Source organism: Otolemur garnettii, unplaced genomic scaffold (assembly GCF_000181295.1).
Source record: "Otolemur garnettii isolate 467f Iridium unplaced genomic scaffold, OtoGar3 scaffold00005, whole genome shotgun sequence".
NCBI classification, from domain to species: Eukaryota; Metazoa; Chordata; class Mammalia; order Primates; family Galagidae; genus Otolemur; species Otolemur garnettii.
This window is the reverse complement of record NW_003852400.1, coordinates 7996521-8023027: the sequence shown is the minus strand read 5'-3', so window position 1 is coordinate 8023027 and position 26507 is coordinate 7996521. Positions and strand designations below refer to the sequence as shown.

At 39.6% G+C, this 26507-nt stretch overlaps 1 protein-coding gene across 1 annotated transcript in view; it reads left to right on the top strand.

The window, feature by feature from the left end:
* The first annotated feature begins 7280 nt into the window (after positions 1 to 7280).
* MAGI2 (membrane associated guanylate kinase, WW and PDZ domain containing 2) overlaps positions 7281 to 26507 on the top strand; it is a 1396484-nt gene continuing 1377257 nt past the window's right edge. Inside the window, exon 1 of the mRNA XM_003782805.2 lies at positions 7281 to 7581. Within this exon, the coding sequence (XP_003782853.1) occupies positions 7281 to 7581 (301 nt within the window). The remainder of the gene's footprint in view (positions 7582 to 26507) is intronic.

The window sequence follows — 26507 nt, the reverse complement described above, 5'->3', positions numbered from 1 at the left end:
TATCACTTTGGACATATTTGCCACTCGGCAAATTCTCCAGAGCTTTTGAATTGTGTCAGACAATGTGCCAGGCACAGAGAATGTGAAGATGAATAAGACATGGAACTTATTCTTTTTTTTTTTTTTTGAGACAGAACCTTAAGCTATTCCCCTGGGTAGAGCACTGTGGCATCACAGCTCACAGCAACCTCCAACTCCCGGGCTCAAGCGAGTCTCCTGCCTCAGCCTCCCAAGTAGCTGGGACCACAAGCGCTCGCCACAGCGCAGGGCTATTTTTTGGTTGCAGCTGGCATTGTTGTTTGGTGGGCCTGGGCTGGATTTGAACCCACCACCTTAGGTGTATGTAGCTGGCGCCTTAGCCACTTGAGCCACAGGCGTCAGCCCATGGAACTTGTTCTTAAAAACCCCACCCATGGGGAAGACAGATGTAAAAACAAGAGAGTGTCTTATAATTTGTTTCCACAAAGGGCAAATGGAGACATAAAGGAGAGCTGTAGTGGGAACAAGGAGAGAAGTCAGGAAAGGCTCCTGAACAAAGGCTCCAGAGGTATGTCTTGGGAGAATGGGTTTAAACCAGACATAGAAAAGGCTGTATTTCAGGCAAACACAGAACCATGAAATGGCCATAAGCAACTCACCCATGGCTAAAGCCAAAGGTTGAAAGAGGAAGAAAGACACAGTCACAATCTTCGGATAGGGCACCTGGGCCAGCTGCTCCAGGCCCCAAACATGTAGGAGATTGGTTCAAAGCCCTGTACCTCACTGCTCTAAACTGAGTATTATTACATTTCAATTCTGAAATTCCTGTCTTGAATTATATTTCAAGAGACCTAGCATAGATTGTATAAAGGGGCCCTGCTTTTATTTGCATTTATCTTGAAGAACCCACATTAGCTTGGTGGCCCTGGATTCCAATCACATGGGTATGTGGAGAATTGTGGCTGGGGAGTTAGGAATGAGGCAAAGGAGGAACAAAGTAGATAAGGAGCTTGAACTCTGCTATGAATTTAATAGGCAGCATTAGTGGATTTTACTTTTTAATTTCAGACTAATATAAGGGTACCAACATTTAGGTTACATTGTTTGCATTTCCAAGGTGAAGTTCAAGTTGCAGTTGAGCTTTCTTGTACTGGTGGATTTTAAACAGGGAAGAAAGGAGAGGTTTCAGAAAGATCTTTCCAGCAACATAATGGAGATAGAGGTTTTTTGAAATAATAGGCAGGGGGAAGAAAAAAAACACAGTAATAGTGGGGTAGTAGTGTTGACAACCTGAACTAAAAAACAGGATAGGATATTTTATGCCATATAAACATATATATATATATATATATATATTTTTTTTTTTTTTTCTTAGAGACAGAGTCTCACTTTGTCACCCTTGGTAAAGTGCTGTGGCGTAAGAGCTCATAGCAACTTCCAGCTCTTGAGCTTAGACGATTCTTTTGCCTCAGCCTCCCAAGTAGCTGAGACTACAGGTGCCCACCACAATGCCTGACTATTTTTTGTTGTTGTTGCTGCAGTTTGGCCAAGCTGGGTTCAAACCCACCACCCTTGGTATATGGCACCGGCGCCCTACTCACTGAGCCACAGGTGCTACCCCTATAATTTTGTTGTAGGCAGAATAATGGTCTCTCTAAAAGAGGTCCATAACCTAACCCCTGGAACCTCTGAATGTTTTGTTATGGAAATTAAAGTTGCATAGAAAAGAAAAGTTACATGTTAATCAGCTAACTTTAAAATACATTATCCTGGGTCACCTGATGTAATCACAAGAGTCTTGCCAAGTAGAAGAGATAGTCAGAAGGAGAATTAGAGTGTAGGAAGTGAAAATGACTTAATCAGCTATTGCTGGCTTTCAAGATGGAGAAAAGGGGCCATGAACCAAAGATTGGGGCAATGTCTAGGAGCAAGAAATGCAAGGAAGAGGATTCTCCCCTGGAGCTTCCAGAAAGAATACAGATCCCCAACTGCAACATCCTAATTTTAGCTCAGGGAGATCCATTTGGATTTGACCTGCAAAACTGTAGATAATAAATATGTTGCTTTAAACCACAAGTTTGTGGTAATTTGTTACAGAAACAACAGTAAACTAATGCAAATATCCAATTCAAAATTGGCATGAAGAGACCTCTTGACTGAAAACCATATTGAACACTTACCACTCTGTTACAATGTGGTACATGTCTGCACACCTCTGATAATAGTTTTTAGATGAGGTCCACTACACTTGGTCATATTGCCCATGGTTCCTTATCAATCCTCTTCAAACACATACAAATTTCTTAACATGTGGATAGAATTTTTGTATCTGTTGATTAAGTGCAGAGTTTGCACCCATTTCAGTTCAGTTAATTTGAAAATAATTGGTATTAGAGACTTCAAATGTAACAGCATCAGGAGTAGAGACTTTCAAGTCACACTAACATGGATCAAATAATATCTTCACCTGCTCAATGGTAGTATTACTTTTAACAATTTAAGATAGTTGAGTTTCAATTTCCTCATCAAAAAAAGAAATAGCAGTATCTTAAGGCAGGATCCCAAGAATCATACTCTGAGATGAAGACTGTCTGCAAGTGTTTTATTAAGGAAATGCTTTTAGCAAACCCCATAAAATACCACAGTAAGCAAGACAGGAAAGAAGGTGATATCAGGCAAAATCTTCACATCAGCATAATCCTTCAGGGGAGCCTTGGGATATGTATTTTACCTCAGATTTTCCTGCTACTAGAGGATAGAGGGCTGGGCTTTCATACTGTACGGAGCAGTCTTTGGCATAGAACATCCTGAGAGAGAAGTAAATTTTGGGTTGGTTCTTTCTGGCTCTCTACGCCTGTAGATAAAGTGGGTCCAAACAGAGCCTCTGGGGCAGGTTGTGAGAAGCAAATGAATAGAGAAGCAAAGGGAAGGGCCCTCAAATTCAACGGGATCCAAGGAAATCTGGGTGGTGTTTGACCATGACCTCAAGCATCTACCTCATAAAACATTTCTAAGAATTGAATGCACTAATACCCTTTTGTTTGGGTTTTAGGACTCCTAAACAATTTTTCTTTTGAAATAGCATGCAGTATTTAGTGTCTTATTCTGCACACCCAGGGCTTAGTGATGCAATAATCTCTCTTGATGTAGCATCAAATCCAAAAAGGTAAAGACAATGGGGAAAAATGAAGCAAATATGAAGGCTACCATGATAGAAAGAAATGACGAGTTCAAACCTAGCATTTCCAAAGGGTCATAATTTCAATTATATTGTTCCTAGAGCTAGAAGCCTGAACAAAATTGAGACTCACAGCTATCTGCCTCCATGTTTCAAAAGTTAATCAAAGCCAACCAACCAACCAAAAATACATATCTTTTTTAATGACATAAACCAGACAAGAAATTCTGTTTTATTTCTCTCACAGGGGAAAAAGTCATAAATCTCTAGAATATATGTAATATTTTTTCTTAAAGAGAATATATTCTTCTTCCTTACTATCCTCAATTTCTATACTGACAACCAATACCTTTAAGTTTTATAGCATTTTATGGTAAACACATTCACATTTTGTTTGATGTTCAAACAACCTTGTCATATAAATTATCACTCCCTTTTTACAAATAAAGAAAGAAGCTCTGAGCAGTTAAATGACTTAGTCAAGACAGCACAGGTAAAGACAGGGTCTCAATTCTGACTCCCAAGACAGTGTACTTCCTAAGGTTCCCCTTTATCCCTTTGGTCAGTCAAGGTCCAGTCAGGAGAGAAAAGCCACACCATAATTTAAAGATAAAAAATTATTAACCAGCTAGTAAAAAGGGATTGACTGTTAAAAAAGGAAAAGAGACCACTAAAGAATGCAGAAATAGCAAATGAAGGGAGGGGCTACCTCTTGGGCTGTGGAAGATTTTGGAACTCTCCATCCCCCCTCCACCCTACCAAGGCAGAAAATCAGACCTCACTGGAGATAATACAGCTGCGGCCCACTTGCTGGTTAAAACATTTCTTGAGGTGTCACACACTGTGCTTGTGAGGAAACCACCAGCTGAACTGCCAGTAAAACTTGCTAGAAAGCTGCCCACTGACACGCCACTGAGACTCATTAGGAAGCCACACGCTGGGGAACTGGCCAAGTCTACTGGACAGTGTGCTGTGTTGGTCTTTTGCACACCACCCGCCATAAAGCCACTCACGCCCACCACACCATAGGAGCAAGCAGAAAAGCACTGACACCAACAAGAGGAAGCCCTTCCTTTTGCAGTGTTCTTCCAGCACAGCGGTTCTCTACCTGTGGGTTGTGACCCACAGGAGCTGTATTAAAGGGCCGCGGCATAAGGAAGGTTGAGAACCACAGCTCTAGCACCTTCTATTAACAAAAACCTACTATTCTACCAATGGACCATAATGGAATGTTTACAGATTCCAGCTCTGACACCACAATTTATGGCAAAGAAGAGCAGATTTAGAGGATGATTAAATTAATTGGCACATACCTCCATGATTTTCCTAGGTTCTGGAAAGTAAGCACCCTCTTATGCCAAACTCCTGCTCCATTTGTTTTATTTTCTTAATTGCACCTGAAAGAGCCAGCCGACCTCTTGGGACATGCTGTAGTGAGAGCTGGTATGACACATGACAGCTGCAGAAGGAGAGAGTTCAATGCAGTGACTGAGACAAGGTCTGAAGCCAAAACACATGGGTCTGAATGCTGGTCTCACTATTGACTAGATTTATCGCCTTGCAAAAATTCTGGATAATAACAGTGCCTACTTAATATTAAGATATCAGGAGAAATAAATCCATCTAAGGTTTATAGACCAACACCTAGCATATAGTTAGAAGCTGAGAAATAGATGTATTTTCCATGCATGGTAGTTTGCAATTGGTGTTTAAAAATATTTATTCAGTTTTCACTATAAATTTCCATTTAGGATCTTACATCCTTATGCTAAAATCCAACTTCTTTGGGTGAGACTGGGCTTTGCTACAAAGTCTTGCCTACTCCCAGGCATTGTCTGAGGCTCTGGCTTCGTATCCAGCACTGCTCCCGGCTCACTGAATAATCCCCACTGGTCCCAGTCGCAGCCAACTCACAGGGGCTCGGTTTTCTCAAGGGAAAGAAGACACAAGGTGAGACAAGTCACCTTTAAGATCTCTTCCAGCTCTGAGTAAATTGGATCCCCCTCTCTCCCAAACAGTGAGTTATACTTAAGAGGGAAAAGGAAGGAAATTACCATTTTGAACGCCTACCTACCTGTGCCAGGCAAGCATTTTGCAGGCTTTATCTCCGCAGCCACATTCCTCTCCAATTAGTATTTTTAACTATCTTGTTCACGTTAGAAGACGAGGCTCTGAGAGGTCAAGCTGCTTACACAAGATCGCCCTCTTGGTAAGTCGCAGTCTGTTGAATTCAAACCTGGCCCTTCTGTTTGGGTGGACTGAAGACTTTCAGCTGCTCTGCCTTCCTCCCACACCGCCTGCATCTCAGACGTTACGACTCCTAACTGCTCAACGCTTTTCATGTTCTGCTTTAAAGAGATGAGTGGGTGTGCAACTTTTTTTTTGTCTGAAAGGTATGATTTTTTTTGTCTGAACTTTAAGCAAATGAAATTCATTTACCAATTACGGGAATTAAAAAAAAATCACTCCTAATGTCTCGCAGGAAATTGGCTCTCGAGTGAAAATCAGCAGCCCTCTAGGAGCCTGAGACTCTGTCCTTTAACTTTCCTCCAGGCCGCAGACTGGGTGCGGGGAAGGAACCGTCCCAGGGGGATACCTAGCTGAGCTCTAGCCCCGATTGCGTCGCTCTTTTCACCCTCAGAGGCTTTCTTTTCTCTGCATCCCGGGTTTGTCGGGCCAGGTCACAGTTAAGTGTCTGGCCCAGGTGCAAACCCGGCCGGGCGGTTTCCCCGCGACGGCGCGCCTCCTCCGCCCCCGCCCCCCGCCCCTGCCCGGGTAAAGTGACCGGTTCTCTGTGGAGGCCAGCCACCCACTCCCACACAGCCCCTTTCTTTCCGCTTCCATAGAGGAAAAGCGGAGCCCCTGACCCCATGCCCTATAATGGTCTCGCCCCGACGACCCCGGGCTCGGCGAAGTCCCAGTCCCGCCGAGCGCGGGAGGTGCCGGCAGCGCGACCTGGTGCGGCTTCCCCTGCTCCCCGCAGTTTGGGGAACCAGCCTCCACTTCTGCAACTTTCCCCTTCTCGGACGGGGAATTCTGAGAACTTTGAGAACAACGAGAAACTGCAAAGTGAAGACGTGAAGCCTCTCTATCCGCGAACTCGTCCCCTGCGCACGGCTCCCGGGTCCCGGGCCTTCCCCCGCAATTCCAGGCCGGCCCGCCGACCCCAGCTCCTCTCACGGAGGGATCCGGCGCCCAGAGGCTCCCAGCGCCCGAAGCGTGGCACCCGGCTCCGGGCGCGCCAGCTGTCCCGGTCCCGCTCCGTCGGCTCCATCCGCGCCCCGCTCGCGGAAGCCGGGCGTCCCTTCGCACAGCAGCGGAGCGCGCAGTTCGGCCCGCGGAGGGCAGGTCCGCACTGGGCTCCAGGCCCTTCCTGCCGGCCTCCCCACGCCGGGCCTCGGCTCCCCTCCTTCCCGGCTCCCGCCTCCTCCCGTAGGCTGCCCGGCGGACCCAGCCTGCCTCTCTCTCTGCCTTCACTACCGGGTCAAGCTGTGGAGGGAGGGAGGGAGACAGCGGCGAACCCCTCCCCGGCTCCCCAGCCGGCGCGCGCCCCTCCTCCCTTTATAGCCTGCTCTCTCCTCCCCTGCCTCCTCCCCTCTGCCAGTACAGTACAACTAGTACGTACACACACACTCACACACTCACACGCGGACCCCGCCGCTGCCACTGCAGCTGCCATGGATATCAGCTAACAACACACACCCCGGCGCGCGCGCGCGCTCCCACTCGCACCACGCAGGAGTGGCCCCCGGCATCCTACCCTCCTCCCCACCCCCACTCCACCCGCTCACCAGCTCGGCTACTGCTCGCTCTGGCTGTCGCCGCCGCCGCCGCCGCCACCACAGCTTCCTCTGCTGCGGGGCCACAGCCTTGAGTGTCATTCAAGGGACAGCACAACCTCACCCAAGCTCTCCTACCTCTGCCCAGCCGTCCCTCTCATCCTCCCCCCTCCTCGTCCACACTCCATCCAAAGAAGAGAGAAAGCCCCGAATAGAGGGGAGGAGGAAGGCAAAGTCTGTTCTTTTCATCCCTTGGCCCCCTTGCTCCTCCATCCTCATTCTCCCACCACCCACCCCGGCTACCCCAAGGAACCCCAGGAATTGAGGCGACCCACCCCACTGCCATGTCCAAAAGCTTGAAAAAGAAAAGCCACTGGACTAGCAAAGTCCATGAGAGTGTCATTGGCAGGAACCCGGAGGGCCAGCTGGGCTTTGAACTGAAGGGGGGTGCCGAGAATGGACAGTTCCCCTACCTGGGGGAGGTGAAGCCTGGCAAGGTGGTCTATGAGAGCGGCAGCAAGTTGGTGTCGGAGGAGCTGCTGCTGGAGGTGAACGAGACCCCCGTGGCGGGGCTCACCATCAGGGATGTGCTGGCCGTGATCAAACACTGCAAGGACCCCCTCCGGCTCAAATGTGTCAAGCAAGGTGAGCGCGGCGGCTTGTCAGGGTTCTGCCAGGATGGGACGGCTCGGGGCGCAGGGCAATGGAAAGGGGGGCGTGCGTGTGGAAGGGGTGTGTTGCGCGACGGTGGGGTGGGGTCCAGAGAGAACCGGCAGCGCAAGTGAGCTTTGCCACAGATCCGACTGGGGGGCTAAGGGACGGGGAGCGGGGGGTCACCGTGCGGGGAGCAACTTTGTTTGCGCAGTTAGACCCTCCTCTGGGAAGGTGTTTGGCCCGGCCTGACCTCCTCAGAGCTCCCGGGGCAAATTGAATGTGCGTCAGTGGCATCCCCGGCGGCGGATGAAGCTTCTGGGGAAGGACAGAGGGAAAGAAAGAGGGAAGGAGGAAGGGAGAGGAAAGAGGAAGGAGCAACTTGAGGGTGCAGTGGCATCACCGGCGGGGCCGGGAACGGCAGAGGGTGCTGGGGTGGGCGGAGAACTGTGTCCGGCGTTTCGGGAGCTGACTAGGGACGTCTAGGTCCCCAGCCTTCCCTTTCAGATCCCGAATCAGGCTGGAGAGGAAGGGAAGGGGCAAATCGCTTTGGGCGCTTTGACCGGTCTTCTGTAACTTTTTCCCTGCTTTGCTCCTCTGTCCCCCTCCCCCGCCCACGGTCGGTCGTGTCATGTGGGCATCTAGCGTCACGTGCGCACTGACTAACCCCTGCGCTCACCCCTAGCCAGCCCGCGGGAGGAAGCTCCGGAACGCCGAGCGGCGCAGGACCGCTTCTCAGGGTTTGGGGGTCCGGAGGAAAAGGGTTCCAGAGCGCGCTTTACTCAGGGGTGGCCCTCCCTGATTGGAAGCCTTCTGTGGCAGGGCTCCCCTCTGGCTCCGGATTTGAGGGTGTGTTTCTGAGAAGGAGTTGGATGGAAATGCCAGCTGGTTGTAACTCCGGCTCCCTCAGCTCCAACCTTTGATGAGCCTCAACTGAAGCTTGTGTGATGTGGATTTAGGGAGATTGGAGTCCTGAGAACTCTCACTGTCTTTGCTAGAAAGAAAGGTCCCAAAGGTGGAGAGAAAGAAGTCTGGATAGAGGACAACTTTAAGTAGAATGTGGTAGTGCATGTTTCGCATGCCCGCTGCATACCTGTCTCTAGCTCCCATGCACATTTCGTGTGCGGTACGTATGTATGTGTGCTGCACGTGCATATCAGCCTGCGGGGTTGTTGTCCTGTTACACTGTCCTGCCTCAGAGACAGAACTGAGCATGTCCTTGCCTGCATTGTGCCCCTTAATCCTATTGCATGATCAACTACCAGGATATATGCTCTTAAGGAGATGCTATACACTGTAAAATTCTTTAAAATCTAGCTTAAAAGTAAACAAGACAAGTAGAAGTCTCCGGCAAAGTTTCTTACGTGGAAATTGTCATATAGGAAAACATTTTTTTGTTGAGGATCCTTGAGTAGCAATAGCTGGTCTTGAGATAGGCTAAAGTGAACATTTACTTGTAAGTTAGGGAAGCTCAATACTGAATAACTGAGAAATACCGTGACACTGAAGAATGTGAGGGCAGATAGAGTATCTTGATGTTTTCCAAGATAACACACCCAAGGCTCAAATACTGTAAGAATTCATGTCAACGTATTTGATGATACTCCCTTGGAGCCATAGATGTGCTGTTCTCACTTAGGACCCAAGAAATCTACTGCACAAGTAATGACCTTGGTTTTGTTAGCAATAAACTTAGTATTTGCAATAGAAAATGGCTGCAGTGTCCACGCATTGTTAAACTAGTAATAGTGTCTTAGAAAGGGAGGTGACTGTCCTACTGTAATTTGCCATGATTGCCACTTCTTATGTTATATTCAATTCTGGGAACTACTTGTTGAGGTGGACCTTGCCCAACTGTCACACTAGCAAGGAATAATAAATCCAGGAGAAAAAGGAAAGGAGATTATTGTATATTGTAGACATATTCTCTGAAACTCAGTGGAAAGATTCAATTTGGAAAAGTGAGGCAATGAAAGTTACTAAATGCCCAAAAGCTATCAAGTCAAAAAAGGATTCTGACTATCCACAGGACAAAACTAAAATGAATCTATTGAAAAATTTTAAAAATTAGCGTTTTTACCTTTATTAAAAAGACAAACTTTCTAAAATAGCTTCCCTCAAACCTGTAAACTATGTTGCAAATTGAGGCTGCTGTGGCACTGTTTGTGAAGGGACAAAATGACCATATGCCGTGGATACCTATGTAAGATGAAGTCCCGGACTACATATCAGTTAAATCCCGCCACGATTTGACCTAAGGTGGTCTCTGATCAGTCAACTTCTCTATTAAGTTTTATTTAGAAGATTATTACTTTTAGAATTCATACAATAATTACATATAAAGTGATACATGTATTTCCATCCTATATTAATACTCAGTTTAGAGTTCACTGGTTCATTGATGATATATTGTTATAGTGATGCTCCCCGGGCTTCCACGGGAGCCTGATTCACTTCCCAAATCCCTATTGACTGTAAAAAAATATTTCTTATTTTTCTTTTCTAGAACAAGTATTCCTATATTCTTTTTACTTGATGTTATTTTTTAACTTACAAATAATAATTATACAAACTCATGGAGTACATAGTGTTGTTTTGATATGTGTAGAATGTACATCAGTAGTGCTCAGATCAGGATAATTAGAATATCCACCATGTCAAGCATATTACCATTTCTTGTGTTGGGAGTATTTTGTATCCTCTTTCTAGATTTTAAGATATATAATATGCTGTTGTTAACTGCAGTCGTCCTACAGTAGTGTAGAACCTCAGCCCTTCTTCCTCTGACCTAGCTATTATGTTACGTCCTTTAACAAATCTCTCTCTGTCCCTCCCTTCACCTACCCTTCCCTGCCTCTACTATCCTCTCCTTCTTTTACATATAGTGATCCAGATATACTATTCTTTTGTTGAAATCCTTTTCCTTGACAATAGATATGTTTATTTATCATTATAAACAAAGTGAACATTTCAGAACTGTTAATGTAGTGCCTGTGGTTCTTGGGTTTCAGAACTAATTTTACTTGCTAGAAAGGCATTTAGAAACTTTTGGCTCAGTAAATATATTTCTGGAGAGCCAAACCTAAAAGTGTTAAACATGGTTTATTTAGTAGTTGTATTTTTAAAATATTAATGGAATCGATTTTGAATATTCATTCAGATATTGAGTATTTTGTGGAAGCTACATGCTTACCTACAGCTAGTGTGAGATTATACAAAGAAAAGGAGAGATGTGAATAGTGAGAATATCGTTAAAAGTGCACTAGATGCATTATTTACTCAATTTTTATTTGTTTGGCTAATTTTATATTGCAGTCATAATTTTAAATTATAATGATTTTAAAAGAGGGTGAGCTACTAGGATTGTAACACATGCTTGACAAGATATATATATCATAGTTTTCTACACTATGTTTTTAAAACCATTTTTAAAAGCTGTTTCATAAAATTCAGGGGATCCTTTTTTAATGTAAGCTGTCTTCTTTTAATTCAAACAATAACATAACATATGAAAAATAGCATTTATCCATTGATTGTCACTTTTTGGGGGGTAAATTATGGCTTTTTCTTTATAATAATCAACTCACCAAAGTATGTCATTCTAAGCTGGCAATTCTATGATCACATTAATGCAACAGACCCAGTTTAAAAAAAGTTACTTTTGTGATTTTGAAATCTGTGCTGAAGTGCTGACAGTTTTCTTTCTTTTCTTTTCCTATTTCTTTCCTTTCTTTATGTTCAACACTAAAGTTCACAGCAGCTAGTTACATAGACCTTTGTGTCCTACATTCCTTGCAGTATGGCTGCTAATTCATGTAATACCACATAGGGACCTACATAGCCTGGATTTATTTTCCCATTTAGTATCCCACAATGGAAAATAAAAGGCAAAAAGTTTTCTAATTCTTCCCATATGGAAGATGGGCCAAATAAGGCCTTTGAAATTCACTTCTAGAGAAGGTCTACATGGCTCTGCCTCCTAGGGCTTCTTTCAAAGACACTTTCAAAGGAAAGTAGTTCCACATTTAAGTCATACTTTCTTCTTGACTGACTCCAGGCTAGTATAATAGAGTTAAAATGCTCACTGCTTTTTTACTTGGAATGGTAAAAAAATATATATATATGACTAATTTTCTGCCCATAAAGATTGGCTTTCCTCCGTAGAAATGTGGTTAATGAATTTTAGTTTTTGATAAACAAATTTAATAATTAATAATAATACTAATTTTAGAAATAAAAATACCTTTAATGTTTTGGAACAAGGTTAATGAGGCAGTTCTCTCTGGGCATGATTTCTGAGTGATGCCTCTGTTGTTTTTTGGCAATCTAGGCAATTTAAATGGTATGGCCTTGAATGTTAAGCATCAGTGTTTGCCATTTTATCTGTACTACATCAGCTCTTTACATTTATACTGTGCAATCTCTTGGCAAATGCATTATGCTCACTCTCCTTTGTAGTTGCTTGCAAGTTACACCTTCATTTTCACAATAAGAAAAAAATTTCACATTTGACATCTATGATTAATTGTACTTTGAACCATGACTTTCAAATATATAGCACATCTCAGCAGAATCATTTCCCTCAGGAAGTGGATAGAGCAGTGGTTAAATGCGCAGCCTCTTAAATAGACCACCTGCTTTTGAGTCCTGATTGCCACTTCTAGCTATGTAAACAAATTATCTAACCTGGGAGTGGTAGTGCTTCAAGAATATTAGACAAAGTATGTATTTAAGTCATGTAGTGTCTGGCAGATAGTAAGAATTATGTAAATTTTAGTAAATGTTCTTTCAAACATTGATCATTTTAAGCCAGTGACATTATGAAATGTTGACTTTCAAGGCATTTTACTCCTAAATTTAATTAATCAGAAAACATGTAGTGATTGACTAAGTATGAGTAATTTGCATGTTGTATTCTTAAGGTTTTTCATTAGAATAAAATAAATCTTTTTCTTTGAAAAGCCTTTGATTGAAGAATAATGTCATTAAATGCAAGAGAACATAATTTAACCTTTTAAAAATAACTCCCACTCATCCTGCCTCTCTGTGTTAAGATCTGCTCTTTAATACTTACTTCATATTCAGCCCGATTTTATTGTTACTTAGCAATTTATTCTATTTGTATCCATGTGTTTCCCTTTAAATAGTTGGTGAGTATCTTGAATTATTTACTGTAGGCTTGACAAGCATAGAAATCTTATGAAAATTCATTAATTTCAGGAATTTATTTAAGCTTCTTACACATCTCTGTAGTTATAAGTATCATGTTTTTTTTTTTTTTTTTGCAATTCTTGGCCAGGGCTGGGTTTGAACCCGCCACCTCTGGCATATGGGGTCATACGCCACCCTAAGTATCATGCTTTAAGGTGGAATTTTTACTCCTCAGCTATAAATTAAGTGAAAATAAGCATTTAATAAAGAAGAACAATGATAAAATAGAAAGTAATTCATAAGTGTTTACAGTCAAAAGTATATAATAAGGAAAGAAGTACATCAAATTCAGCAAGAAGAATACTTCACATTTGTGAGAAAAATTGTAGCTCTGTATAAAACTCTATATTAATACTGTTACCAGATAAAGCAAACAGTATTTCCATTACTAGCACTTCAATATTTTAACATTTCAGTTTAATCATTCCCATGTTAGAATTCAGTAGAAGAATCTTCTGTGAAGTTCAAGCATCCAATATTAATTAAAAATCTTTCTGAACTAAAATGTGGCTATTTATCATAAAAAGCGTGGCAGAGGACCTTATAAAAGGGCTGTACTATTGTGACTTTTAAAAATTATTTAGTCCACTCAATTCAACTTTCAAACAAAAGTAAATTATTTTGTATAGAGAATTTAGTAATATGTTCATGATTACTGAATTCATGTTCTTCAGTCCTTGTGTAGAGATATACATCACTAAAAACTATTGAACAATGCTTGTCTTACCATAGCAAATTAATAAAAATGTTTCGTTGTTAGACTCATTGACATTCTTTCAACGGTTTATAAAAGGACTCCATTTTAAGACTAATTTTTTTAAACTTTAAAAATTTACATTAGGTTTACTATGCAGTGACATAAGAAGAAATAAAGCTGTGAAGTAAAAGATATTTGTGTTGATTTTGATAATGACAATTTGTGGAAGAAATTGTATCAACCTCTTTACTTTAGTGAAACACATGCGTATAACATCATGAATTTTTTCATGAGTACTCATGAATTGTTTTAATAAAGTCTGTGAAATGAAAGAGGAGGAAGCAAAATTATTTAATTAAAAAAATGTTTACTTTAAAATTTATTTTTACATGTATTGTGATTGAACAGTTAAAAAAAAAGAAAGTAAGTTTCCCTAATGCCACATTGAATTATTTATATTGTCATTGGTCAAGGGTAAAACAAAAACTGTTCGCACCCTATAGTATCAGCTGATAGACATAGAGACTGTCTGAAAAATGTCAAATGCAAACCAACTCTATGTAATAAATTTAACATTTATATTTCCTTTTATAGGTCAGTATAGTTTCTCCTAATATTTTGTGTTGTATGCACAGTAAGGTATACACCTAACTGAAATACATATGTATACATGTATACATAACAAGGATAAGAAGGGCTGTAGAGACCCACAGATCAAATTAGCAACATACCTTAAACTTGTCAAATCTGATTAGCTAAATGATAAGCATCAGGCTTCGGAAATGTGAAATGTCCAGTGTTGAATCTGTGAAGTATGGATTTGCAAACCCTAGTTTGCCTTTTTCTGCAATGTGTGCTGTAAGAATGTTAAAGCAATTCTTTGCTAGACAAAGTTTTCAAAATGTGGCTAGTATTCAGGCTTTAAAGGCTTAACTCTTTCCAAAAGTCTCGGCTTATTTCCAAAAGCACCCTGAACATAAATAACTGTAATCTTGCCTTCCTAGAAAAATCAGACACTTAGTTGGTGATAGGAGTGAAGTCTAAATAGACAGAAGGAAGTTGATCCTCTATTTGGAAAAAGAAGAATGTTCTCAAAGATGCTCGTCCTCATCTGCAGTTAAAATACTGACACCTTCTTTCATAGAGAGTCTTCTGAGCATTATTTACAGCTGGATCTCCTTTTCTTCTCGTTAAAGTACCTCTACTTTGCCTTCTTCAGTTCACTGTGGAAGTCACGCTAGTGAACAATAATTTTTTCTGCTACTTTGCTTACATGGAATACACATGTGCACACACACATTTTTCAAACACGAATGCTCAATGTGAGTTTTTAAATCAATATTCAAAGGAAGGCATTTACGCACACGAGGATAGAGTCTTATTTTAAGGAAGATGTTTACATAAAATATTCCATATGTGACAAATCTAGCTGAAAAGCTGGCATAGGCCCCATCATTATTTTAAATTCCAGATTAAAATAAGGGTACACACAATTGTATGCATCTGTCAGGTAAATTCCAAGTTACCCTTTAGGTATTTTTCACACTTATTAGCTTTGATAATGGGAGACCGTAAAGAGATAATGAAATTAATTACTTAAATGATCTTTATATTTCATATGTATTAGTTGTTAAGAAGTGATTTTAAAAAGTCAGATTTAATATTTTGGATTTCGATCATTTTTATTTGTATCACCAAATGGCTGGTGCACTACAGAGTGCACTAGATAATGTCCTAATATGACAACCACAGGATAATGTCCTAATATTGGCATTATAAAAGAAGGGGCCAGGACACGACACCTGCTGTGCTTATGCATGCACTAAATATCATGTTTGCAAAATGGTTTAATGCAGTATTGGTTTGTATCTGTTAGAGTAAAATAAGAGGCCTGAATTCACTAGCCAATATATTGTATATTGCAATTCTAAAGAAGTCATAATTTAAAAAATAATTAAATTATTCCTAAGTGTTCAACTAAAATATAGGGGCTTCTCTAAGAAATTTAAAATGTAAAGAAAAACTAAAACTAATTTTAATTAGAAAGGACCTTAAGAGGTTTTACTGTGAAATGAAGAATATAATGCTCTGAATTATATTCATGTTTTAAGTTAAAAACCAAGAAAATTTTATGTCAAAGTAATTCATTATGGAGTGAATATTGTATTTGAGTTTGAGAGCAGTATCTTTTCATGTAGAACTTAGAAAGTCACAGAGTGAATATGGAAACTGTTGGTTGTAGAATACCTTTCTTCTCTTCTAGTGTCACTTACACACTATCAAAATGCTGGTTTGGTTCCAGTCACCGCATGTTGCTACAGTGATAAGTCTTTCTTATCAAGTTGGCCTCAGTCCAAGGGGATGAACCTTGACTTGTCTAAACAAGGTTAGATGGTTCTATCTCTTCACCAGTGATAGAGTAGGAAACGGCTTGTAACACGTCTAATTAATTAAAAAGTAAGATAAATTCGGTTACTTCCTGAGAATTATCCTGGTTCCTCTAATGAGATCCAAGAGAGAACTATTTACCTTTCAGTCTGTGAAAGTTGTTCCACATTGAGGGGATGCCTGAAGCAACTGTAGCCCTGTGGTGATCTGAAGAGAGCCAGCCAAAAGGTGGGGGATGGCAGAATGGGATGGCAAAAAGATGTTGGCTGGCTCCTTGATGAATTGCTGACATGATAAACTCAGAATTAGCCCTACCTCTGGACTTGTTACAGAGATACAGTACACACAGTATTAAGCCATTTAGGTTGGGTTTGCTGTTACTTTCAGCCCAAATTATTGTGATTTATATAACTTAAATTGCTCTAAAATAGATGTTTCATTCCTATTTTATTATCTCTGGGGAGCACTGGTAAAGATCCTTCAAAAAGGGGAGTGATTTTGGAGAGTAAATCAAGATGTATTTCCCAGTTGCTTAAGCTGAGTCAAATTCTAGGTATGTCTCCATTACCTCATTCATTTGTGCTCTGGTAGGACTTCTGCTTCAAATTCCAGAAACTTTTTTACCATTATGAAGTAAAATATATAGAAACACAAATTCCAACATTATTCAAAAGAAAACATAATCAAGAAAGCAAATCAGCTACAAAAATGTACCAACAATGCATGCCAAAACCAGCTTGAAATATTTTTTGAGTTATAATATATAGTGTTTACAAATGTCTGTGCCATTGATCCAGGAGTGCATGTAATTATGAACTGACTCATCAAAATGCTCTAACCGTATTCTTTCCAAGACTAGAATACATTTATTCATTATACAACAAACACTTACAGGTAATCTAGGGTCAGGCCAGCCCTGAGCTAGAGATTGGTAATAGAGAAGTGAATAAAATGCTCCTAAGACATCATGTATATACCCTCAAGAAGTTCAACCTGTGGTATGTCTGTGACCTGAGTTAAAATTCATTACATACAACTATGATATTTCAGTTAAAAAAATACACAATAAAGTCTTTAGGAGAAGCTTCTTTCTATCTTTTAAAAATATTCTCCATGATAAAATAATTAAAGGTAAGAAAACACAATGTCTTGGGAAAGAAATATGAGCTAGAAGTTTTTAATATTCTACCTCATGGATTACAGTTCAAGTTGCTCCATAAACTCTATGTTTATAGTCTGACCTTGTGCTTATGTTTCAGGCACTGTGTTAGATAGTGACAGTAGAAAAGTACATAAATCTTGATCCCACCCCAAGGCTTTCATGGTGCAGTGTAATAGTTAAAACATGGAGCACTGAGGACAAACACGTCACAGTTCTGCCCCATTCTAAATCCATATTGAAAAACGTTATTCTCTGTCTCTAGACATTACTTCCATCCTTTGTAAAATAGGCATCCTCCTCATCATTATTATTACTACTACTATTGGAGACAATAGTCTCCCTCTGTTGCCCAGGCCAGAGTGCAGCAACCTCAAACTCCTGCCCAAGTGATCTTCCTGCCTCAGCCTCCTGAGTAGCTGGCAGGGATGTATCAACAAGGCTGGCTAAGTTTATATTTTTTTGTAGAGATGGGGTCTTGCTATGTTGTTCAGGCTGGTCACAAACTCTTGGGGCCAAGAAATCCTGCCTCAGCCTCTGAGAGTGCTGAGATTACAGGCATGTGCTACTGTACCCAGACTAACACTTGGGTATTGTAAAAGAACCTCATTCATAAGTGTGTTATGAAGATGAAATGTTAAAATGACTACACCATGCTTAGCCTAGAACCAGAACATAGTATAGGTTTAATAACTGTTTTCTGTTATTGCAATTATCATATACAATTAATATTAATCAAATTTGTATTGTATATTAGTGTTCCTTTTAGTTAGTAATTAGTATGAATGAGAATTTGCAATATAACAAATGTTTCAAAAGACTTGGGCCTAGCAGAAAGATATGTGGTCTCTTCTGATGTTTTAAGCAAGTTTCATGAAGGAAAGAAAACTTAAGCATGTGATCAGGTGAGGAGGTAGGGGAATTTTCCAGGGAAGTACACAGGCAATGATATTGATGGATTCAAGGACTGTGACAAAGAACTTCTGGAATTTCATGTAGAGCATAGTGAGAGATTAGCTTGGGAAATTAGATGTGGGGCGAATGACCATGTAGAAGCGAGTGGGGAGCCACTGAGTAGCATTAGTATTGTTATTACCATGAACGATTATCAGTGCTTACTATATGTTAGTGTTTCAAACACTGTAGATATGTTAGCTTATTTGATCTTTGTAAGATCCTATAAGATAGGTACTATTATTAACTTCATTTTGAAAATAAGGAAACTGTAAGTTAGAGAGATTAAGAAACTTACACATAGCCACCTAGGCCAGCTGCAAACCCAGCCACTTCTCTGAGCCATGATGCTTGCTTGCCTTTCAGTGTTTGGAAGACTTTAAGAACAGAATTGGCAAGGTCATATTTGTCCAGTGTTATCCCAGTGAGGAAAAACATGGGCAACAGTCTACAGAACATGTTTAGGCAATGAAGAGACCTAACCAAAGGGAGCAGGGGCAAAAACCAAAAGGCCCAGGGAGCTACATTGTGATCAAGAGGAGCAGAGTTGAGGTTATGAGCTTTAACAATGATACAGGTAGGGGGAGGTGACTGAGGAAATTTAAATAGAAAAATTGCCAGCAAATGTACATTTTGCTTGACTTTCTGGCGTATGCTGGCTGGTACCAATCATTAAGAAGGAGACTAGAGGGAAGAAGCATATTTGAGTAGATGGTAATTCTGTTTGGATATATTTAATTTGAGGTGCTTGGAAAGAATTCAAGTAATAGACATCTGACTATCCCAGTCTTGAAGTCAGAAGAGTGTTGGGGATAGGATGTATAATTTAATAAATATGAAGGTATCCAACAGGAGCATGGAAAGGGAAAAAAAAAAGATAACAAAGGAATGCTGTGATATCTAAGTTTGCGACAAAGCCAAAGCCATTGGATGGGAACTGAGACTGTACTGAGAACAGAGCAATCTCAGTATTGAGTGAGTGCTCAACACCGCCAAACACAGCAGAAATGGTCAGAAAGAAGGTCTGGAATGTCCGTCGCATTTGGCTAAAAATGGAGGTTACCTTTATTTTGTGTCATATCAGTGGAGTAGATGGCACAGAAAATCCCGAGGCATTAGTTGGAAGTGAAAAAAAATGAGTCGTGCATACATGCTGCTCCTTTATAGAACTTGCTTAATGTCAAGAGTAACAGACAGGTGCTTTAGAGAAGATGCTTGGCTGAGAGATGTAGGGGTGAGTGTGTGCACATGTAGGTCTGATATGATGGAAGGAGACTTCAGCTTATATTTTTATATTTTCATGTAAATGTATGCCATCCCATCAATATTAAAATATTCTAAGGCAATGCCCATATTTCAGTGAGTGGGGCAATGACACACAGGCTGGTTGGTTCAAACCCTGCCTGGCTAAACAACAATGACAACTACAACAACAACAAATCCAGGTATTGTGGCGGGTACCTGTAGTCCCAGCTACCTGGGAGGCTGAGGCAAGAGAATCGCTTAAGCCCAAGAGTTTGAGGTTGCTGTGAGCTGTGACTCTATGGCACTCTACTGAGGGCAACATAGTGAGATGCTGTCTCAAAAAAAAAAAAAAATTTCTAGAAAATTATGCTCCTCTGCATAATCAAATGAATAAGTACTCGTTTTTATTTTATATCATGATAAAGATGGATCCTGGCATTAAAACAATAATAAGGATCAGATCTTACCCATCAAGAATGCAGACTATACAAAGTTAATGTTAAATCACTGTGTTTATTGTGATGGCACAGAAATAAACATACTGCCTTTAGAACACAAAGAAGGAAGGGGAAGAAGCAGAGGGGTATAATATATAAAGAGTATACGTCTTGGAGTGTGAGAACTTAATTAGATTTCAGTCCCAAGTCCATTGCTATCACTGCTTTGTGGTGGGATTATTGAGTTTCATTCTCCTCATGTTACCTGGTAGAATTGTTAGAATTCAAGAAGATAAGGCAGGTGGAAATGCCTTGTAAAACTTCTAATGCAGTTCACTTATAAATGTTATTATTAGGAGATGGAAGATGGTGAAGGAGGGTAGGGGTGCTCCCCAGCATAGGAGATATTTGAGTTTATCTCTGAAGCTTAAGTGGGAGTCCAGGAGGGGAGGCTGGAAGGTAGAGAGAAGAACATGATTAAGGGTGGGAGAGGTGTAAGATTATCCTCCAATTTAGAAAACTAATTATAGACCACTGAGGCCAAAGAAAGGGGAACCTGAGTACTTCTGGTGGCAACTGAGGCGTTTTCAAGAAGGGAGACTTGGAATTGTATCAAAGCAGGCCTTAAAAATCTAAAGATTATGGACATTATTCTGTAGGTTTTGCTCCTGGCGTTTGAGCAAAGAAGAAATATAATCAAAGTGATTGGCTTTTTGCTCTTTTTTAGGTTTGGAAGAATTTTTTTTTTTTTTTTTTTTTTGCATGGTCTGGATGCTGAGGGCAGGGAGCAATTTGGTTTCAGGTATATATTGAGGTGAGAATAAACTGAGAACAAAGCTGAAGTTCTGGGATCAGTACTGGAAATGGAAGGAGCAGGTGAATTTTATTTATTTTTTATCTGTAACTATTTTTATTCCAAAAATTATGACCAGAATACTATTATCATACCTAAAACTATTAATAGTGAATCCTTAGCAATTTTCCAGCTGCTATTCATATGCGCACATGCTCATGCTCGTACATACACATGAAGAACTCCCATGTTCCATGTGCCATTATCAGCTTCTCTTATTTTTGAGACAGTGTCTCACTCTTTCGCCTGGGTAGAGTGCTATGACATCATAGCTCACAGCAACCTCAAACTCTTGGGCTCAAGTGAGATTCTCTTGCTTCTATCTCCCTAGTAGCTGGGACTACAGGCACTAGCCACAATGCCCAGCTATTTTTAGAGGTGAGGTCTTGCTCTAGCTCAGGCTGGTCTCAAACTCGTGAGCTCAGGTAGTGTATTTGACTCAGCCTCCCAAGTTCTAGGATGACAGGTGTGAGCCACTGTGCATGGCCCCAAGCTTCTCCATATGGAGCGGGTGAATTTTAGAGCTGTGTTAGAGGCAAGGGAAATAAGAATTTATATCCCAGTGAATGGAGATGATGGTGAAGGGAATGCAGGAGGCAAAGAGGAGTGAGTCTCAGGTTTCTGACCTGGGGGTGGGTCTGCAGAGTAGGTGACATGCCATTAACTACAGAGATTAAAGTTTAATCTACAGGGGAAATGACTTTAGGAAGTTCTAGAAAGAGAAAATTGCCTTCTTTGAAAACTGCAGAAGAAGCAACCTGTTACTTTCAGACTATTGTGACACAGTGGGTACATCATATGAGGATATTCAGGAGATACTTATCACTAATATTTTACTTAAAATAGTTTAGGTGAAACATTGGAATTAGTGATAATGAGTTAACAGAATTAAGTTGTAAATGGTCTATTTTACATTTTAAGTGGATTTCTGATCATTTGTTGATATTACTTAAAGAACAGGGAGTGTGGAGAAGCATGAGTGCCTGGTAGTAGAATGTGTTAGGGGTGCCTGGCAGATGGCATGTTTCTGGTATGCAAATGCTGTTGGTTACATATGTTTAGAGTTTACAGAATTGTTGGACCTGCAGTTTGGAGAGTCGAGATCCACTATTTTTATGACAATAGCTATTGTCCTGCAGAGAGCTATGATCCATTTAGGAGAATACTGAGAGGCTGAGAGTGAAATCTGAGAAATGCCTGTATCTAGCAGGCCTGCACATATATTCTTCTTTACTTAGCAAAGGGAGAGACACATCTGTAGTAATATACAAACCAGTCTTCATAAATTGGGTTCTTACTGTATATCATTTAAGATAGATTTATTGTATTTTATCACTGTTAATCACGGACTGTAACATTTTTATTTTATTAGCAAGTTAGATCAAACAATAATAAGAAGAATTCTTTCCTCAACAATCTACTTTTATTAACTGTATATTTTGATCTTAATTCAAAGGTCACAGAAGCTAAACAGTATCCTGCTTTTTGATTCTGTGAGGTGCTATTTTAAGATCAATCTCCTTGACCATTGCTTGATACTCTAGGCTATATTTAGAGTAAATTTTGAAATTGCAAATTCTTCTCTAAGTTGCACTAAGAATTCTTCATTCAAACTATGTTTGTAATGAATTACCTTCCTCTGACGTAAAATTATTTAAATATTTTCATATGTCATTAATTAGGATATACATCTTTTTGAAAACTCAGTTTATTATATATATGTATATCAAGCATGCTGTGTACCTTAAAGACATACAATTTCAATTCTGAAAGAAAAAAATAGTTTATTTTTATAGTTGGCTTCTCTAGTTCAAGGGGCCATAAATGAACTGTGGAACATTTTAAACTGTATGTATTATGCATTTACGTTATAAATTAAAATTAACAGGATGGCATTTGTGTCCCAAGGTCTGCTGAAGTTTACCCTGAATTACTATGTGAGAATTAGACCCAGATTCTTCTGATTCTTAATTTCCAAAAAAGCACTTAGTTTTAATTTGCTATAATAGTGGTTTGCTAATGAAGTTTATCAAATATGTTACTTAAACTAGACTTGGAACTCATCAAGGGCAGGCAGCATGTAATTTGTATTTGTTTCCCCAGGACCTGGAATAATGTCTGAAAAGACATAGAAATGTTTTGAAAATATTCACTGAATGAATGGTAAAGGTCCTCTTTCTCTGTGATACTTGATTTAATGAGACATATCATATTAGTGTTTTCCACAGAAACAGAACCAATAGGGGAGATAAATAGATGGATAGATAGACAGAAAATTATTATAGGGAATTGGTTCATGCAGTGATGAAGGCTACAAAGCCCCAAGATCTACATGATAAATCAGCAAGCTGGAGACTCAAGAGAGCTGATGGTATGTTCCAGTCCAAAGAGTGGTGGGCTTGAGAGCCAGGAAGAGCTGATGTCTCAGTTTGAGTTAATGGTGAAAAGGGAAAAATAAGTTGTAATTAGAAGACAGACAGACAGGAGTAAGGCTCCTTGATTAGGGGGAGATCAGCTTTTTAAATTCTGTTCAGGCTTTCAGCTAATTGGATGAGGCCTACCACTTTAGAAAGGACAAACTACTTTATTCCCAAATGCTAACCTCATCCCAAAACACCCAGAATAATACTGGACGAAATATCTGGGTACCCTCTGGCCTAGTCAAGTTTACACATAAAATAAACTATCAGGCACATTAAAAAAACTTTTGTCCATAATCTAAAAGCATTATTAGTACAGTCCTTTTAGCCTACAGCTACCTCCTCAAAAAATATTTTAAAACAATTAAATAATTTCTTTTTGAATATACTTAAAGCTCACTATATTATGCTTAACAGATTTTGGCAGTGGGACCACCACTTACCTCATCAATTATAAGACTCATTTTGTATAAAATGCTATTTTTTCTAAAACAGAGCATAATCTTCTTTTGTTCTGAAGTGCATTTTTGCTTAGAATTAAAGTATGATTTCCCCAGTTTATTAAATATGTATTTTATCCTTACATCAAAACCATTATGAAAGGTATCTATTTGATTGTTTATTTTATTATTTATTTATTTTTATTATCATTATTATTATTATTTTTTTTTTTTTGCAGTTTTTGGCTGGGCTGGGTTTGAACCCACCACCTCTGGCATCTGAGGCTGGTACCCTACCCCTTTGAGCCACAGACACCACGCTGATTGTTTATTTTTAAGCTGATTCTTCTATGTCACCTGGAAAGGGAAACCGAATCCTCATGCATTCTTAACACATCCTGGAGTGGAAATGCAATCACACTCTTGCCTAAATAATTTGAGAATTCTTCACCTTCAGAATTCTTCTGCTGAAAGCAAGCATAAATCCCTGTCTTATGAAAATCGCTCTGAGAAACCTTTCAAATTCTACCAAGAACTCCCAAATACTTGATTTGTGGGTATCAGCATGGGATGACCATAACTGATTTAAAAGTTCAACAAGCAGCTAGTCTGAAGTGACCTTGTGAGTGACTACTTCCTGTTTGCAACAGGCCCGCATCAAACCCCCCCCCCCAACTCCCATCCCGGGAGGGAGCAGAGGGTGAGATGACACTCCATTGTCTCCTAAGATTCCCTTCAGGGCATCTTTTTCATAGAATGTTTTTTCAAATATTTAGTCTACCTATTTAGGCTGTTGGTGGTGATGGTCTCTGAACTGGTTTTAGATAGATGTGATTAATAATTTGCTTATTTCCCATTGTCATGAGCTTTGAAACCTTAGCTACATTTCAGGAAAACAGGAAAGTGTCACTTCACATCTAATTATGCTCATTTAAGGTTAACATTAACTCTGTGAAGAAAGCATTTTTCATCATATTCATTAAACATGAGGAAAGTGAAGCACAAAGAATTTCAGTAATTGTCCAAGGTCACACAGATTGCCTGAGGTCACTTAGTCCTAAGTGGCTTGCTGATTTAAGAGTCCACACTCCATCCACTTTGCTTTATTGCTACAACAGAATAGGGAAGAGTCTACAGGATTAATGAATCAACCCCCTGATAGATGCCCCAACTTCAAAGTAGCCAGTTAGAGTCCCCAAATGTGTCACTTTTTTAGTTCAGTTTCCCTTTCCAAACCTTTAAATTTTCTGATAGAAATGGCATTTATTTCTTCTCATATTAAAATGATTCACAACTTCACGATTAATTGTTAGTTTTCATACTGAAACCATAAACATTTGAGAAGGGTTATAATACTTCTTATTCTGCTCCTTCAATATTGCCTGGCACATAACATCGGTGAGTATAGAAATACTACAACATGATTATGTTAAAGGACAATGAAAGTAAAATACTACAAATAGCAGAGAATTTAATATTTCCCTACCAGTACTTCTATGCTTTCTGGATTTCTTAAACAAATATTATTTTGTGGACTTAAAAGTTTACTGTATTATCACTTTATATGGATATTTTTCTCTGAAATCTAACATTTCTTATTTGTAGTCTTTTTCCCCATAAAAAGTTGTTTGTCTTCTTCTATAGCTGACATAAGTCTGCTATTGTTTACAATCAGTGGCATCCAGATACATTATAAATGCTGCATTTCACAAATGTATCAACTTGCAAAATGTAAACTTGGGGATTTGGCTCCAAAGAACTGTCTTATCTCAGGTGTTTCCTTCCAGTTTGCTCATGTGTGCTGATATTTAGTATTACTTGAGTTGCAGATTTATTTCATCTTGCCTAGCAGCATCAGCTGTTTCCTTCTGCTGGTTCCAATTATTATGATTATTTCCAGCCTGAGTGAAGTTTGGCGAAAGCAAATATAGAAAGGGAAAGAAAAGAATAGACTATTCCCTCCAGCTAATATTCAAACTTATCAGTCTTTAACTGCAGAAACCATTTATTAATATTTCCAGTTAGCAAATTAATATTGATTTCTTTGGCATTGCAGGTAAAAACCCAAGTGCATGCAAGACACAGTTTAACACTACATGTATAACATAGTTTGAAAGTAAGATTTTTTTTCTTCTTTGAGTCTAATTGATCAGGCTATTGTCCTCTGTTAGAGAAGCTAGAAAGAAGATGGACTGGTATTTGTCCAGTTTTGTGATATTATTTATACATGTAATATATGAAAAAGTTGGGGTTATAAGTACATATGTGTTACAACATAAATAATATTTATAGTTAGACGGCCGAGTATATCCTTGGGGTGATTTTGGAGACAGTGGGTGTTTGTTCTGTTTTGCTTTTCGGTAATACATGCCTGGGGCTTCCAGGTAGCTGTGTACCTGGACATTGTGTAACTTACAGTCAAGAAAGAGTCAAGAAACTCATATGCATAGTTCCTTCTTTGTTCTGTGTTTCTTTAGTTACTTTATGGCAAAGGATAATGTTTTCTCTATTCCCAGGTACTCTTAGGATTTGATAAGAACCTCTAAAATTTAACTCATTTGAACAAATTTGCTCTGAACCTTTTATGTAAACTCTTTGAGGGGTTTCATTGTGAGGGGGAATAAGGGAATGAAGGCATCAAATTAGATGCTGACTTTATGAAGATGCCTCTTTGTCATTTTTTTCCAGTGTAGTCCTAATTACTAAGGCTAACTTAAAATTCTGCAGAGCCTTAATGTACCACTACAAAGTACAGCGATAACTACTTGCAGAAGATGATATTGCTGTAAATTTTTAAATTTTCTAGACTATTCAAAAAATTAATGGAAATTAAATTAAATTAATTAAATTAAATTTCCTATTTAGCAAATAAGAATTTGTGTCAATTACAGATTTCTTGCAACAAGTACAATATGTGTTCCTCTTTCCAAAAAATTATTTTATTTTTAATCCATTTAGTTTATAAACAAGACATAGTTCTCTAATTTTATGCAGAGTATTTATTGATGGAGACATTTTTCATTGGTTAATACTATCTTCTTTATGTTAAAGCTTTTAGGAGGTTGACAGTTCTGTTTTACATTATAACCGCTGTACACTAAAAAATTAACTTGAAA